The sequence below is a fragment of the Sapajus apella genome, unplaced genomic scaffold (genome assembly GCF_009761245.1).
Source record: "Sapajus apella isolate SASKATOON/1434 unplaced genomic scaffold, GSC_monkey_1.0 scaffold6, whole genome shotgun sequence".
Lineage (NCBI taxonomy): Eukaryota > Metazoa > Chordata > Mammalia > Primates > Cebidae > Sapajus > Sapajus apella.
The window spans coordinates 17,437,912-17,451,804 of NW_022436946.1; the positions used below are offsets into that span (position 1 = coordinate 17,437,912).

The 13,893-nt window shown below is 40.4% G+C and overlaps 1 protein-coding gene across 1 annotated transcript; it reads right to left on the minus strand.

The window, feature by feature from the left end:
- Positions 1-9,210: 9,210 nt before the first annotated feature.
- Positions 9,211-10,246, minus strand: LOC116549025 (trace amine-associated receptor 6-like). Its single transcript, XM_032274455.1, is given in 2 exon segments — positions 9,211-9,736; positions 9,738-10,246. Coding segments are annotated over 2 exon segments (1,035 nt in total).
- Between the last annotated feature and the right edge of the window lie 3,647 nt (positions 10,247-13,893).

Genomic DNA, 13,893 nt, shown 5'->3' on the forward strand with positions numbered 1-13,893 from the left:
TGTAGCATGGCATTTAAAAGTTTGTGTATTAAAATCTCAGAGTAGAACTCTGGACAATGCCCCTCTCTGTTACATTCTGACACAGACATTTCTGAGCCTAATCATCTGGTACATTCCAGAACTGTCCGTCATCCACGATTTCAGGTGAATTCCTTGCCTGCTTAGAGCTCATTTTCCATTACTGCTTCCCCTGACAGTGCCTGGGGTAATCTTTGCTTTTCACTTGTTCTTGGTAATTTCCATCTAACCCCACAATCAAATCTGTGAATTCCAGTCCCAGTGTTGGCTTGACCATCTTTCAAGTAACTTGGGTTTTCAGCAAAATCGACTTCTGAGAGCCAGCCTTGGCACAGGCTGTACCTGTGCCACTGTGTACCCACAGAGGCTGCACCTCTGTGTACCCACTGTGGGTACACAGAGAAAGCCCTGCTATGTTACTCACATGTGCTTTGCCTTAGAATTTCTAGGACTGGAAGGAACTTTAGTGGCCATTGATTGGAGTTACATTATTTCACATTAGTATCCAATAAGATGAACTGACCTGCCTAAAGTCCCACAGCCTATTATTAGCAGAGATAGTGCCTAGAACGCAGAAACCTAATGTTTAGCCAGTACACTTTCCATCACCTCGATCTTGCTTTGAAGGAGGACTACACAGTAGGTGAAAGTAGGACCTTTCTAGTTAATAGAGCTGGCTCCAAATCCCAGTCTGCCTCTTACCGATACTGTGGTCTGGGCCATGCTGCTTGAACTGGGTAGGCATCAGTAAGAGTGCAAACTGGAAAACAGCTTAGACGTTTCTCTCAAAATGATTAGCAACCAAAGATATGTCTAATAGTAACAAGAAGCTCAAGAAACTCATGAATGGTTCAGGTCTCAAGTCTCAAATATTTTCCTGTAAACTTTTTTTTGTTGAGACAGTCTTGCTTTGTCACCCAGACTGGAGTGCAGTGGTGTGATCTCAGCTCACTGCAACCTCAGCCCCCAGGGTTCAAATGACTCTTGTGTCTCAGCCTCCTGAGTAGCTGGGATTACAGGTGTGCACCACCATGCCAGGCTAATTTTTAAAAATATTTTTAGTAGAGATGGGATTTAACCATTATCAGCTAGGCTGGTCTCGAACTCCTGGCCTCCAATGATCCACCTTTCTTGGCCCTCCAAAGTGCTGGGATTATAGGTGTTAGCCACCCATGCCCAGACCCCATAAACTCTTTAGAAAGTTTTTTTTGTTTGTTTTTTTTTTTTTTTTTTTTTTTAATTTCAGAGTGAGTCTTTTGAAATAGTTTTCTATGGTTGAATTCTATTGATTGGGTTCTGAGAATGAAAAGGCTTGTTGAACATTAGATGCTAAGAAATTTAGTGGTACATTCCACAAGTCTTCAGATAAGGCCAACTTAGCTATTTTATTCTTTTAAAAATGCAACTAGGGCTGGGCACAGTGGTTCATATCTGTAATCTCAGCACTTCAGGAGGCCAAAATGGGAACATTGCTTGAAGTCAGGTGTTTGAGACTAACCTGGGCAACAGAGCGAGATCTCTTTTCTCCAAAAATAATTTAAAAAAAAACAACATTAGCCAGGTGTGGTGGCACATGCCCATAGCCCCAGCTACACAGAAGTATAATTGAGCCCAGGAGTCTGAGACTGAAATGAGCTATGATCATGCCACTGTACACTAGCCTAGGTGACAGAGCAAGACCCTGCCCCACCAAAAAAAAAAAAAAAAAAAAAAAAACAACTTAGAAAAAGAATGCATTTTGCCAGCCTTCATACCTAGATGATGAGTTGGTAGGTGCAGCAAACCACCATGGCACACATTTACCTATGTAAGAAACCTGCACATCCTGCACATATACCCAGAAACTTAAAAAAAAAAAAAGAAGAAGAATACATTTAATGTATCATCCCAATTCTGGGGCATTGATTTCTATTTTATTTATTCACTCACTTATGTACTCTACTGACCAAAGTAAAATAATACCAAAGGAACAAAGAAATAAAACACCAGTACAAGCTATCTGATTTACTCAAAGTGATACTTCAGGAAGTACCTGACCTCCTAGAGCTTACATGTCATTAGGAGACAGACAGTTAAAACACAAGAAAATTAACAGATGAATAAGATTGTAATGCATTCTGATATGTACAATTAAGGAAATGATAGAAAAGCAAGGTAAATAAAAGAATAAAAAAGAGATACCAACATTAGCTGAGATCGTGATTTTTCTGAGGGAGTGATTTTAAAGCTGAGACCTGCATAAGGAACCAGCTCTGTGAAGATCTGAGGACTGAGTGATCCAGCAGATGAAATAGCATGTGCAAATATCCCGAGTACCTAACACAACAGATGGGATAGTCTGTGCACAGCTCCCGAGGCGTCCTGCAGGGGTAGCCAAGGGGCTGAGATTGAACAAATACATCTGGAGCATGACAAGGAAGGGGAGAACAAAATAGGTAGTTATGCAGGGGTAAGACCATGCAAAGCCTTGTAGATTATAATCAGAGTTAGAATCTGATTCTAAACACAATAGAAATTAGGCTTTGGGCTTTGAATTATGCACTCATCACAGCCCACAGAGACCAAACTCTGATACTGGGGCTAGCCAAGAGTCTACAGGACCTGGTGGGTTTTTCTTGTTTACTGCTGTGGTTAACATTAACTGTGGCATCCTCTGCCCTCCATCTCCTACCCCTGCATTGTGACTCCATGAGCCATCTGATAAAGGACAGCTCTACTAGTGAAATTTTAATTGTTCTTACGTTAAAGTCTTTAATCCATCTTGAGTTAATTCTTGTATAAGATGTAAGGAAGGGGTCCAGTTTCAATTTTCTGCATATGGCTAGCTAGTTCTTGCAGCACCATTTATTAAATGGGGAATCCTTTCCCCATTGCTTGTTGTTTTGACAGTTTTGTTGAAGATCAGATGGTTGTAGATGTGTGGTGTTTTTTCTGAGTTCTCTGTTCTGTCCCATTGGGCTATGTGCCTGTTTTCATACCAGTACCATGCTGCTTTGGTTACTGTAGCCTTGTAGTACAGTTTTAAGTCAGAGAGCATGACACTCCAGCTTTGTTCTTTTGGCTTAGGATTGCCCTGGCTATACAAGCTCTTTTTTAGTTCCATATGAATTTTAAAATAGTTTTTTTTTTCTAATTCTGTGAAGAATGTCAATGGTAGTTTAATGGGAATAGCATTGAATCTATAAATTGCTTTGAGCAGTATGGCCGTTTTCATGATACTGATTCTTCAATGGGAGACGAACAATGAGAAAACATGGACACAGGGAGGGGAACATCACACATTGGAGCCTGTTGGGAGAGGGTGGGGTGGGGGCAGAGAGCATTAGGGAGAATAGCTAATGCATGCCAGGCTTAATACCTAGGTGATGGGTTGATAGGTACAGCAAACCACCATGGCACGTGTTTACCTATGAAACAGACCTGCAAATCCTGCACATCTACTCTGAAATGTAAAATAAAAAATATGCTTTTACATGTTTCTACCGATTGCTCCAAGACTTTAACCACCAGGCTATCGCAAATTCTGGGGACTCTGTCCCTGGTGCTGACCCGCTGTGTGATCTCCAGTAAGATGTCTTTGTCCCAAAATAGGACTGGCTGTCTATTTTTGGCTTGTAACCACAACTTTTGGGGAATATTGAAAACTCTACTAAAGTGACTGAGACTCGTTCATTCTCATGACTTCTGCATCATCAACAGGGCATTTGCTATGTAACACATATCTAGTACATGTTCATTGGCTGAAAAAATAATACTAAATAATACCAAAGGAGAAGTTTAAGAAAAAGATGGCATAGAGATCTTTGAGAAAACCTGTTATTTTTATCCACTCTCTTTTTCTCAGTTGACTTTCTTATGGATTTATGCAGCAAACACCTGTGGGAGAATTTGGTAAGAAGTTTTATGTTCACTTGTGAGATTTCATTTTCCAGATTACTTCCTGTGGCAGAAATACTTACTTCTCACCGAATAACCATTGGGTTCATTTCCTCCATAGCATCATAGAATCTTCTCTCCCTTGAAGGAGCTAAAGTTGTCAAGTAGGGTTCCAGAGAGCCCCCTTTTCTGGGGTCTTCCTCCTCCCTATTTCCAGGAACATGTGTGATTTGTTTAGAACTCTTTTAGTCACTTTGGAACCATTAGACAAACATCAGGAAAATCTGTACAGCATCATTGACTGTAGCATACTTGAATCACCCAGCCAAAGCCAGCAACTATCTTACTTAGACTTAATATTACTTAAAATAAACCATAATGTATTTAAAACATTTTCTGCCAAATTCAAACCCTGAGAGATACATTATTCACACAATGTGACGTTCTATTCAGTAAACCAGCGTTTCAAAGAGGCCATAGTGTACATCAAACATTCTCCTGATTGTCCTGCAATTTTAAAGCCATTAGATGGACTGTCTGCTTGGTTCTGACGAATAGGTTAAAGTGTTCATGTGTTCTTTCAGGCTGAGGTATAGAAGAAGTCTCTTGTTGAAAATATGGAGCCATGAAATCAAAGCAGCCTGCAGTATGTTGAGGACAACTGCCCTTGAAAACTCCTCAGACTCACAGTGGACTTCATGTGAGCAAGAAATAAACTTTTGTTGTGTTAAGCTAGAGTTAGTTGTTGCCGTTTTCACTTCAGTGAAGTCTAGTCTATGCCCAACTTGGGAACAGTGCATCCACGACCTATAATTGACCCCGGAGGTTATGGAACCCCCAGAATAGTATACTAAATACTGCGTATGTGTAATTATGTGCATTTTTCTAGAGGGAGAATACACAGATTTCACTGTATGTATGTATGTAATTATTTATTTATTTATTTATTTTGAGATGGAGCCTTGCACTGTCTCCTGGGCTGGAGTACAATGGCATGATCTCGGCTCACTGCCGCCTCTGCCTCCCAGGTTCAAGCAATTCACCTGCCTCAGCTTCCCAAGCCCAAGTAGTTGGATTATAGGTGCCTGTCACCATCCCCAGCTAATTTTGTATTTTTAGTAGAGACTGGGTTTCACTGTGTTGGCCAGGCTGGTCTCAAACTCCTGACCTTGTGATCCGCCCACCTCAGCCTCCCAAAATGCTGGGATTACAGGAGTGAGCCACTGCACCTGGCCAATTTCAGCATATTTCAATGTGACTATGATCTAAAAATTATCAAGGACCACTGACTTATGAGCTAAACTGTAAGTGCTAAATAGCTTCTTGTGGATAGCATTTATTTAACTGGACTTCTTTGTAATATCCCTTCTTGTTTGTCCTAAACTCTCATTTCCATGTCAATGAAAAAAAATTGAGCTTAGAATTCAAATAATTTGGGTTCAAAGTATGGCAAAGATTTTTTGCTAGCTGTATAACTTCTTCTTTTTTTCTTTTTGAGACAGAATAACATTTTGTTTCTAGATGCGATCGCTGTTCACTGTAGCCTCCAAGTCCTGGGTTCAAGTGATCCTCCCTCCTGAGCCCCCTGAGTTGCTAGGACTACGGGCATTCACCACCACACCTGGCAAACTTTTTTATTTTTAGTATAGACAAGGTCTCATTATGTTGCCCAGGCTGGTATCAAACTCCTGAACACAAGTGAGCCTCCCACCTCAGCTTCCCAAAGTGCTGGGATTACAGGCATGAACAACCGCACCTGGCCTCCTAGCTGTATAATTTCATGCAAGTTAATTTGTTTCTTGCTGAGTCCCAATTTCCTCATTTATAAAAAGGACAGAATATAGGATTAATATGAGTTTTGTATCTCTGTTTTTAAACATCAGTTGCTAAATAAATATTATTTAACTTTTACCATAGTTCATATGTATTTGCTTAATTGTTTATGTTTATGCATTGTCTCCCCATCCTGATTTTTAAGTCCTGAAGGGCTAGAATTGTCTTATGGCTCATTTTTATTTTCTCTAGAATAGCACTGTCCAATAGGTATACAATTTAAGCTACGTACATAATTTAACATTTTTCTAGTAGCCACATTTTAAAAAGTAAAAGAGAAAAGAGAAATTAATCTAAATAATATATTTTATTTAACCTAATATATCCCAAAATTGATAATTCCAACATGTAATCAATATTTTAAAAAGAGACATCTTGCATTATTTTGTCTTTGAAATGTGATGTGTAAATTCTACTTAAAGTATATCTCAGTTCAGACTAGCCACATTTCAAGTTCTCAGAAATTACATATTGCTCATGGCCACTATATTGGACAGTGCAGATATAGGGCTTAAAATAGCATCTTGATTGACGGATTGATTGATTATGACTCTCCTACTCAAATGGTGTGTTTTAGGCAGACTGATGTTATTGGCTATCCTTTTTTGTATGCTTAATTGTGTTTGATGTGCCACTAAATTTATACCTTTCATGAAATTTTTATTCTGCCTAGAAATTCCTTTTCTACTTTTTTTTTCTATTTAAACCAATCTTCCACTGCTTAGCTGGTATTCTGAATTCTCCATGGAACTTTCTGAGATTTCTCAGCCCACAGCATCCTGTTCCTCCTTCAAAATCACATCATTTATCCCATTTTACATACTGTATAATTTATCTTATATGTCATAATTGACAAAAAAACATGTTATGAATGCTTATTCACTATTATACCACGGGTTGGAAAACCACCTCTACCTTTTAGAAATATAAATTGAATAAAGTATATTGTATGTAAAAGACCAAAATACCAATAGAAAATTAAGAATACATTTGGTAAGAATCAAATCAATGATAAAGATGGTGTTCCTTAAATGTTTTCCTTGGGCAATAGCTCCCCACATAAATTTATTAAGCCACTCCCCATGGTTTAATACATTTTTAGAATGCATATTTAAACCAAATTGGACAGGTGTTGCTAAAACAGGGCTTTTCAGAGTCTTTAATATGCCAATGTATAGTGTTATTCTCCAAGAGCAGAAACAGTATGCAGCAGTTCCAAAACACTGTTGAATCAGAAGATTTTTTTTCATTGGAGCATTTTGTGTGATGACTGTTTTATAAAACCTAACTTGAGAAATGTTTCCTAGAAAACAATGAAAATTATGGGAGTTGAAACTCGAGCAGAGGGATGAGAATGTCCCCAAACCACAATGGAGGATGCCCAGGGGAGGTAGAGGTGCAGAGTTCGGAGGCCAAGCTTGGGAGGGATTAAAAGTGTGACTACTTCTTGGTGGCTATGTAGCTGTTTTATTTTCATATTCCCTGAACACTCTGCACTTTCTCAGTTTCCTTGCTCATGCCTGAAAATCCCGTCTCACTCTTTCCCTCCTATAAAATCCTTCTTAAAACTTTAGGCCCTACTTAAATGCCACTTCTTTAATACATCTCCTTCATTTCCCTCCAGGTCTGAATTCTCCTTGCTCCTGCGTTCCTGAAACACATCCTCTTATAGCTTAAACTCCCATTCCAAGTCATAATTACTGGTGTTTTGGGTTTTGCCACAACATATTCTAAGTTCCCAGTTTTCTCTTCCCAATCACACTGAACCAAGAATCTAGTACACACTAAGTCTTCAAAAATATTTTTAGAATGACTAAATGAATGACTATAAGGATAAGTGCATTGCCGTCTTCACTCAGAGAGGCTAGAAACTTTATCAAGCAGGAATTCTATACTGTATATTTTTTAAATAAAATTTTAATTTTAGAATAGTTGTAGACTTACAGAAAAATTGCAAAGAGAGTGCAGAGAATTCCTGTATGCCCTGTAAGTAGTTTCTCCCATTATCAACCTCTTAAATTATTATGGTCCATTTGTGATAATTAATGATCCAATATTGTTATCAATATAGCAAGACCATTTCCATTCATTGTTTGGATTTCCTCATTTTTCCTGTCATTTTTCTTTCTAGCTTTCCATTTAGAATGCCACACTACATTTGGTTGTCATGTCTCCTTCTCAATCATGACAGCTTCTCGTACTTAATTTTTGACAACTTTGACAGTTTTGAGAAATACTGGTTAAATATTACATAGACTATTCTTCAATAAAGTTTTATCTGATGTTTTTCTCATAGCTATATGAGGGTTATGGATTTGGGGAAGAAAGGTTATAGAGATAAAAGCCATTCTCATTACATAAGGTCAAGAACACACAATTGCCACATTACTTTCTACTACTGATATTGAACCTTAATTAACTGGTTTTCCACTTAATTAAGTGTTTTCCCTTTTAAAAATTTTCAGTGACCAACATTGCTTTTTGCCAGAATCACAGCTTTTAAAGACAAAAGTGGGATGTTATGTCTGTGTCTATGGCATCTAGCACTGATTTCAATATAATATAGGTATAGGTCTCATGTTTGGTAAATGGGAAAAACATGGATAAATACCTGAATGCTTCTTATTGATGTATATTCTACATTGCTTCTAAAACTTGCAAATTCCTTACTGTAAAAAATACCTTGCTGTAATTAAGTTTCACTATTAAAAAAAAAGAAAGAAAACTAGAGACTGCACTAGAAAGATATTCTCCCTAAAGAGGCAAGTAATATTCAATGTGTACAAACTGAATAATGTAACGTAGGGTTCTATTCATACCACAGTTTTGTGCAATAGCAAGAACAGCAGGCAAATAATCATCCTAACATCATTCTGGGAAGTACAGTGGCTTCTGCTTCCTACTTTGGGGGAGGAAATTACGAGAACTACAGTAACTTGCCTGATAATTACAACAGCCTGATCACGATGGTGTCTACATTTGCAAATTGCCCCATACACCCTGAGATGTCTCCCAAGATTGAATAGATTAAGCTGATACCTAAAAAAGCAAAAGAAAGCAAGAACTCGATAAAGGCTATTCACAAATGAAATTTTTGGCTGGCTGGGAAAGAGTAGAATGCTTTGTAAAGAAAAGAGAAAAGGGATTCAGAAAAGAAACAGAAATATTTTTAGGAAACAGACCAGAGCAGAGGGAAGTCAATGGATTAAAAGATGAAGGGAGGAAAGAGAGTGTCTGCGGGGAGTGAGATATGCTGATCTCTAAAGCAGTTAACAAATAGAAATTTAACATTTATTAGTCAAGTAAATATTTTTGGAGAAGAGACAGGAAAGTGCACAACTTGACAAGACTGAAAAACACTGATTTATCTTGTTTCGTTTGAAGAGCAGTTTATTTGCTATTCATTAATAGTCTTACCAATATTTTTAAACTCATTTCACTTGGAAATCTTAAAGGTATCTTGAATTTCTTCAATTCAACTGCCTATATATGTTCAGATAACAAATTCATGGTTGCTGAACTGTTCTTTAAAACCTGACCAGCCACAATAACTTTTATTGCTTTTCTAAACCATGGGTAAAATAAAGCATAAATCAAAGGATTTATGGCTGAGTTATAATAAGCACACCAACAGCAAATCTCATATATATGGGCAGGGGTTATAAAGCCCATAAAGGCATCAATTAATGAATCAATGCCATGTGGTAACCATGAAATCATAAATGCTACCATTGTGACCCCCAGGGTTTTAGCTGCTTTTCTCTCTTTCCTGGCCACTCTGACTTTGTAACTCTCTGAGGACGATTCTGTCTTGCTACCAGTATTTTCTATTTTTTTAGTCTGTCGTCTTGCCACAAGAAATATGTTACCATACAGAATTATCATAACAAGGGTAGGTAGAAAGAAGGATAGAAAATCTATCAACACCCAGTTTTGATTTACAGCGGTCTGACAACCTCCTATACAGTTAAGGGCACTTACTAATTCCTCCAGCCCATTGTCATCGACACGTGTAGAAAACAGCACCACTGTACATGAGAGGCAGAATCCAGGACACGCTGATGCAAATTCCCGACACAGATACGGTGAACTTGGTAGGATAGACCAGGGGGTCAGTAACTGCAATGTACCTGTTGATGGAGATGAAGCACAAGTGGAAAAGAGAAGAGTAACAAAATGCCACATCACAGCAGGTGTGGAAAGTACAAAAACTTTTCCCAAAATACCAGCAACTCTCCACGGACCTGACCATGCTGAAGGGCATCACAGACACACCCACCAAGAAGTCAGCACAGGCCAGAGAGGCGATGAGGAAATTGGTTGGAGAGTGCAGCTGCTTGAAATGGAGGATTGAAATCATCACCAGGAAGTTTCCAAACACAGCCAGCACAGCCCCAAAGCCAAACACTATGTACAGAATCACCCGGGATCCAGGCGAGTAGGGGGTTTTCACACTGGACCCATTCACTTTCGCATAGCACAGCTGCACGGCTGCCAGCAGGGATGAGTTGCTGCTCATAACCCTGTTATTTACACGTGGAGAAGACTTGTCCTTGCTGATTATCACAAAAAAAATACAGGATTCTTTCTGATTTTCAGTGCTCCTGGGGGAAAACACACATATTTACCAGGATGCCAGAGCAAATTATCAGACATTATCTCTAATACAATTCTCCAAGTTTCTATTTTTATTATAAATTCCAAATGTTTTTATGGTAAAATAAAATTTAACAAAAATTATATTGCACCAGATTACTGGAGACTGTTTCAACTGACAAATGTCTCCTGCTCTTAATTTGATAAAATTCCCTTATTTTATTTTTACCTCTCGAGTTTCTCTATGCAACAGTCACTGATATGGGATGTAATTATAGAGCTGAAAGATCACCTCCTCTTAGCTTTTCCTCTATATTATCTGTCCTGCATTACTGCCTCAAAGATGACCTCCTTTTAGCTAAATGAATGCCTTCAATGGGAAAATCCCTTGATGGAATCCCTGCAGTGCAAGGTGTGAACTAGTAGGATTATTTTCAGCAATGATTACTAGGAAATTATTCTACAAAACAGGTCTCTGCTCTACATTAAATTCTATTATCATTATGTATTTTGGGCCAAAGATTGATTTTTCCTTAGTGCATATACTTGAAACATTCCCTTGTTCCCAATTATAACTTAGCCACCTGAGTTTTTGTTACAAAGGTACAACAGGGCGTAAACAGTAAGCATCAATACTTGGCCCTTTCTCTTCTGTTAAGAATAATTTTTCCGGAGAGAGAGAGAGAGAGAGAGAGAGAGAGAGAGAGAGAGAGAGAGAGGAAGGGGAAGACATCCTGACTGATTAAAACAAGGAAAAGTGGAGGAGGATCCAAGGTGGCCGTTTAGGAACAGCTCAGGATTGCAGCTCCCAGTGAAAGCGCAGAGGGTGAGTGGACGCCGCGTTTTTATTGCCCACAGACTAGGAAATTCCCGGGCAGAGGAGCTCCACGGTCGCCAGCGCGGCTGTTTCGGCCAGCGCGGTTGTGCCGGCCAGCGCCGCTGCTTTGCCCCGCGCGGCTGCTTTGTCGGCGCCCCGGAGCCGCGGTTCTCCGTACAAAATACACCGGTCCGGGGGCCCTTTTGGCTGGCGATTGGAGCCACGGGAAGTCGCCCATTCGCCGGTTCAAAAAGGTGACTGAGCAGAGAACCAGGACAGTAGATTCCAGGGCAAAAAAAAAAAAAAAAAAGCGCCACAAACCTCAGTGCCGCTGTTTAAGCCAGCACAGTGAGTGGCCGCAGGGGAAAACAGACCCCGGCGCCTCTTCAACAGGCGACTGGAACACCAACTTAAAAAAGGCTCTGAGGCAGGGAGCCTGGCGATCAGGCTCGGCTGGTCACACCCCCACAAAAGAACAGCAACCAGAAACTCTGGATTGAGACTTGCACAGCAAGCGCAGCTGAACCCGGGACAGTCCAGCTCTGTGGGGGAGGGGCGTCCGCCATTACTAAGGCAGCCCCCCACGACCGAGGTAGTCGGCCAATGCTGAGGCAGCCCGCCGTTGCCAAGGCAACCCACCATTGCTGAGGCAGCCCGCCGTTGCCAAGGCAACCCGCCACAGCAGAGAGACTCTGCCTCAACAGAGGCGGGCCACCATCCCCAAAGCAGTTCTAACTACACCCATATAAACAGGACTGCAGGGAAGTTCACTCGGCAGCTGGGCGGAGCCCACAGCAGCTCACCAAAGCCTCTATAGGCCGACAGTGACTAGGCTGCCTCCTTGCTGGGCTGCGCAGGTCTGAAGGAAAAAAAAAAAAGAAGGCGGAAACTCATAAATAAAGCCCTAAATCCCTGGGACAGAGCACCTGGGAACAAAAGGCAGTTTATGAGTTCTGCTGCAGCAGACCTAAAAGTGCCTGCCCAGCAGCTCTGAATGAACAACAACAGAGCTCACAGTTCACCATTTGAGCTCTTATAAAGAAGAGACCGTCTCCTCAAGCAGCTCCCTGACCCCTATATATCCAAAGAGACACCTCATAAAAGAGAGATCATGTTGACACTAGGCGGGTATCCTTCTGGGACAAAGATAGCAGAAGAAGAAAACTGGTAACAACCCTTACTGTTCAACAGCTGCTGCAGGTGAACCCCAGGCAAGCAGGGCCTGCAGTGAACCTCAGCAGACCTACAGCAGAGGGGCCAGACTGTCAGAAGGAAAACCAAGAAACAGAAATAATCTCACCATCAACAAACAGAACGTCAATCTGAAAGATTTGAGACCCAATCTGAAAGCCAGCAACTACAAAGTCGACAGGTGGATAAATCCTTAAAGATGGGAAGAAGCCAGCGCAAAAAGGATGAAAACACCTGAAACCAGAACACCTCTCCTCCTAAAAGAGATCACAACTCCTCACCAGCAAGGGAACAAGGTTGGAGGGAGAACGAGTGTGATGAAATGACAGAATCAGACTTCAGAAGGTGGGTAGTAAGAAACTTCTGTGAACTTAAAGAACATGTTCTAACCAAATGCAAAGAAACTAAGAACCTTGAAAAAACATTTGATGAAATGCTAACGAGAATGGACAAAATAGAAAGGAATATAAGTGAATTGATGGAGCTGAAAAACGCAACACGAGAACTCCGTGAAGCATGCACAAGTATCAACAGCTGAATTGACCAAGCAGAAGAAAGGATATCAGAGGTCGAAGATCAACTCAATGAAATAAAATGGGAAGGCAAGACTGGAGAAAAAAGGGTAAAAAGGAATGAACAAAGTCTCCAAGAAATGTGGGACTATGTGAAAAGACCTAATCTACGTTTGATAGGCGTACCTGAATGCGACGAAGAGAATGAATCCAAGCTGGAAACTACTCTTCAGGATATTATCCAGGAAAACTTCCCCAACCTAGCAAGGCAGGCAAACATTCAAGTCCAGGAAATACAGAGAACACCACAAAGATATTCGTCAAGAAGAGCAACCCCAAGGCACATAATCGTCAGATTCACCAGGGTCGAAATGAAGGAGAAAATACTAAGGGCAGCCAGAGAGAAAGGTCGGGTTATCTATCCATAAAGGGAAGCCCATCAGACTCACAGCAGAGCTCTCAGCAGAAACCCTACAAGCCAGAAGAGAGTGGGGGCCAATATTCAACATCCTTAAAGAAAAGAACTTTCAACCCAGAATCTCCTATCCAGCCAAACTAAGCTTCATAAGTGAAGGAAAAATAAAATCCTTTGGGAACATGCAAGTACTCAGAGATTTCATCACCACCAGGCCAGCTCTACAAGAGCTCCTGAAAGAGGCTCTACACATATAAAGGAACAACAAGTACCAGCTCAACTAAAGGGCAAAACACCCAGCTAGCACCAAAATGGCAGTATCAAATTCACACATAACAATATTAACCCTAAATGTAAATGGACTAAATGCCCCAATCAAAAGACACAGACTGACAAATTGGATAAAAAGCCAAAACCCATCGGTGTGCTGTATCCAGGAAACCCATCTCACATGCAAGGATACACAAAGGCTCAAAATAAAGGGATGGAGGAAGATTTACCAAGCAAATGGAGAGCAAAAAAAAGCAGGAGTTGCAATTCTTATCTCTGATAAATTAGACTTTAAAGCAACAAAGATCATAAGAGACAAAGAGGGACATTACATAATGGTAAAAGGATCAATGCAACAAGAAGAG